The sequence below is a fragment of the Myotis lucifugus genome, unplaced genomic scaffold (genome assembly GCF_000147115.1).
Source record: "Myotis lucifugus unplaced genomic scaffold, Myoluc2.0 scaffold_415, whole genome shotgun sequence".
In the NCBI taxonomy this organism is placed as follows: Eukaryota; Metazoa; Chordata; class Mammalia; order Chiroptera; family Vespertilionidae; genus Myotis; species Myotis lucifugus.
The window spans coordinates 438,105-442,093 of NW_005871463.1; the positions used below are offsets into that span (position 1 = coordinate 438,105).

General features: G+C 60.4%; 1 protein-coding gene across 1 annotated transcript in view; it reads left to right on the forward strand.

Moving 5' to 3' along the window:
• LOC102435374 (aldehyde dehydrogenase family 3 member B2-like) overlaps positions 1-3,989 on the forward strand; it is a 6,813-nt gene that overhangs the window by 835 nt on the left and 1,989 nt on the right. Inside the window, exons 2-7 of the mRNA XM_023743829.1 lie at positions 1,494-1,656; positions 2,044-2,154; positions 2,323-2,443; positions 2,625-2,710; positions 2,827-2,908; positions 3,670-3,988. Coding sequence (XP_023599597.1) covers positions 1,494-1,656; positions 2,044-2,154; positions 2,323-2,443; positions 2,625-2,710; positions 2,827-2,908; positions 3,670-3,988 — 882 coding nt within the window. The remainder of the gene's footprint in view (positions 1-1,493; positions 1,657-2,043; positions 2,155-2,322; positions 2,444-2,624; positions 2,711-2,826; positions 2,909-3,669; position 3,989) is intronic.

Genomic DNA, 3,989 nt, shown 5'->3' on the forward strand with positions numbered 1-3,989 from the left:
CTTTCTTTGGGGGGGAGAAGCCCAAAACCCACCCCCTTTTTTAGGTGTTTAGAAGGGGGAGCTTTTTTTTTTTTTTGGTTTGGGAGCCTTGCCATGGGCGCGAAAGACCATCTGGAAGCTTTAAAGATCTATAATAAAAAGGTCAAAAGCAAGTTGCCCATTTTAAAGAAGAAACCAACCCTTAAAACGAAAGAGTGCTTGTACGAAGAACTTGGAGAGTTGCGTCGCCATATCCCAGCTGTTGGGAGGGCAACTCAGGTCTGCTCTCAGAGCCTGGGTTTCTCATCCTTACAATGCATGACAGTAAGACTTGGAGGCCCAGGTCAGATGATGCACGCCACACGCTCAGCTCCAGACGCCAGCTCTGCCCCCCTCCTGGGGCTGCAGTACGTCCGTCACCCACAGAATAGATTCCGACTCCCTAGTGAAGTCTAGCTGCATCTTGCTCTCAAGATCTGCCCTCACAGGGCCTTTGCACAGGCTGAGCCCTCTGTTCGGAGCACCTGCTTCCCCACCGCAGCCAGAGCCTCTGGCCGGCCTCCCACAGAGCCTGCACACCCCGCTCATGTCTGTAAGGCTGCCGTATTCCCTGTCAGCGTTGTTCCATGTCTAGACTGGGTTCCTCCCGAGCGCTGGCCAAGTCTGCTGTGGTGATCTCTGTGGCGCAGGTCCACCAGGGTCAGCCGGCCTCAGCGAGCCGGGTCCCTGCTCCCTGCAGCGGGAGGCGAGGAGAGAGGCACCGAGGATGAGAAGCAGGAGCCAGCCGTCCAGCTCCAGGCCCCGTGGGGACGCTGGGGACCTCAGCCCTCAGCCACGGGTCTGCTTCCTCGTTTTATCGGGCAATGGTGGGTCTGGGCCTTTGGATTGGGCCATGGACAAGCTGAGCCTGAAGCTGTCCCCAGGCATTCCCGGTATGCACGGTGCGGACACAGACGAGGACGGTTGAGGAAGGCAGGGAACCCCTGTCCTGCCTGCCTCACCTGGGAAATGATAGCTGAGCTGGGATTGGGGTCCCCAGACTCCCTCTGCCTGCTTCTCCCATGCCTGGAAGTGGAGCGGCACCTGGGATGGACGTCACACAGAGAGACAGAGACAGAGACACACAGAGATAGAGACAGAGAGAGAGAGACAGACAGAGACAGACACACACAGAGAAAGAGATACACACAGAGATAGAGACACTGAGTTTCCCCATCTGCCACTTCAAAAGTTCTGTGGCCTCGGAGGCAGAGCCCTCAGAGGGCCTAGGTTAGGCCCAGAGGGGGCACTGACCAAAGAGCCCTGCTCCTGGGTTTTGCTTGTGGTCTGGTGTTCTGGGTGGAGGGGAGGCATGAAGATACGTGTGTTGGTGGGGTGCAGGTCCAGCCCTGGGCCTCTGGGGTCACACGTGAGTCCCAGTAAGGGTGTCTGTGAGCCCATGTGGGGCAGGCAGAGGCAGGATCGGTGCCTGAGAAGGTGGGGGTCCCCGGCCCACACTGCCCTCACCCCGGCAGGATGGACCCCTTCGAGGACACGCTGCAGCGGCTGCGGGAGGCCTTCAGCTCGGGGCGGACGCGGCCGGCGGAGTTCCGGGCTGCGCAGCTCAAGGGCCTGGGCCGCTTCCTGCAGGACAACAAGCAGCTGCTGCAGGAGGCGCTGGCGCAGGACCTGCGCAAGGTGAGGGGTGGCGGGAGGCAGGCAGGGGAGGGGAAGCTGGCCGTGTCCCAGTTCACCCCTGTTCTTTTCACAGACCTTCCCTCAGGCACTGTCAGCATTAACTCCTCAAACCTGCGAGGCAGGTTCGATCGTTGTTCCGTTACCGATGGGGAAACTGAGACAGTGGGGTTACATTACGTGCCCAAGGGCTCACTCACTCGCAGCTGGGAAGTGGCAGAGCTGGAATTGGAGCCCAGGCCACCCTTGCCCAGGGTCATGCAGTGCCCGGCTGTGCTGTCCCTGGGAGCCTGTCTCCATGTCCCTGGTAGGGACCTCGGGGGGACCCCTCACACTAGACCCCTTCCCGGGCCCGCCCCGGGCCTGACCCTTGCATTTCACCCGCCGCAGTCGGCCTTCCAGGCGGACGTGTCCGAGATCATCCTGTGCCAGAAGGAGGTGGACCTGGCGCTCCGGAACCTGCACGCCTGGATGAAGGACCAGCCAGTGGCCAAGAACCTGGTGAGCTGCTGGCTGGGCCCCTTGCACCCCTGAGCCAGGGCGAGTCCCTGACTCTCAGGACCTCTGTGTCCTCATGGGGACGCCACTGCACAGGCACCTCAAGGGCCCTGGAAGTAGGGGACTTAGGGGTGTCCTTGGCTGGGCCTCACCATCCATCTTGCACCCCAGTTAACGCAGCTGAGCTCCGCCTTCATCCGGAAGGAGCCCTTCGGCCTGGTGCTCATCCTCAGCCCCTGGAATTACCCCGTGAACCTGACCCTGCTGCCCCTGGTGGGCGCCCTCGCGGCCGGTGAGGAGAGGGTCCGAGCCCTCCTGGCCCACTAGCCCTTCCCACAGGGGAGCCCCAGAATTCCATTACGTTGTGCCCTAGACTCGCACACCCTCCCTGCACCTCTGCTTTCCGATGCCAGCCCCGGGGTGGGTGTGGGGACACCAGCGTCCCCCTGTGTCTCCCCCATCTGCCCCTGCAGGGAACTGCGTGGTGCTGAAGCCGTCAGAAATCAGCCAGGGCACAGAGAAGGTGCTGGCCGAGGTGCTGCCCCGGTACCTGGACCAGGTGAGCGTGGCCCTACCCCCTCAGCCCCGTGTCCCGCATCCCTGCCCCTGCCCGCCTGGGAGGTCCGGCTGTCCCGGGGCCCACAGAGTCCCCTGAGCTGCGGTCCCTCCTTGCAGAGCTGCTTTGCCGTGATGCTGGGCGGGCCCGAGGAGACCGGGCAGCTTCTGAAACACAAGTTTGACTACATCTTATTTACGGGTGAGGCGCCGGGAACCAATTCCAGCATGTCATAATTTCAAGAGTTTCATCAAAAGGTTGATGAGACTTGGGGACTCAGCAGGGTTGAGTCACACATGTAGTCACCTGCATCTGGGAATGGCTAAAGGCATTTCCCCAAACCTGAATAGGACACATTAAACTGATTGTGGCTGCCAGACAGCTAAAAGGCATCGTAATCTACATGTTATGGCCTCCTACTGGCCAAACACCTGAACAGCCGTAGGCTATTCCCCAAACTGACAATGGACTCTGTACCCTTTGAAACCTTACCCTTTGAAGTGTATTATCTCCACCTTGCCTTAGGACAAATTGTGTTAATAAAAGCAAGGGTCCTAGACAAGGAGGGAGTCTTCAGTTCCTTTAGCTGAAGGTCCTCTGACCCCCAATGCCTTTCAAAATTATATCTGGTCTCCGGACTCTTTATTAGTCCCCGGATTCCTATGTCATCTATGCACAGCCTTCTCCAGATTCCTGAACCCTTCTTGATGCTGGGACATGAACCCTAGCAGTGAGGATGGCCCAGCCAGTGTCCTGGGTCAGGGACGTCCAAGAGCAGGTTGAAAAGGCCATGGGGGTAGGTGGCTGTGGCCCCCCGTGGGGAGTGTCCCAGATGGCAACCAGCCAGGCCTCTGGGTCTTGGGGGGCGGGATCCCGGGGAGCATGGCCAGGCAGATCCCAGGTGGTGTCTGAACCATCTGGCCAAGGCCAGTTGAGGATGAAGGCCCATCCCATGTCCCCAGGGAGCCCTCGAGTGGGCAAGATTGTCATGGCCGCAGCCGCCAAGCACCTGACGCCCGTCACGCTGGAGCTGGGGGGCAAGAACCCCTGCTACGTGGACGACAACTGCGACGCCCAGACCGTGGCCAACCGAGTGGCCTTTTTCCGCTACTTCAACGCTGGCCAGACCTGCGTGGCCCCCGACTACGTCCTGTGCAGCCCCGAAATGCAGGAGCGGCTGGTGCCCGCCCTGCAGAGGGCCATCACACGCTTCTATGGCGAGGACCCCAGGGGCTCCCCAGACCTGGGCCGCATCATCAGTGAGAAGGATTTCCAGCGGCTC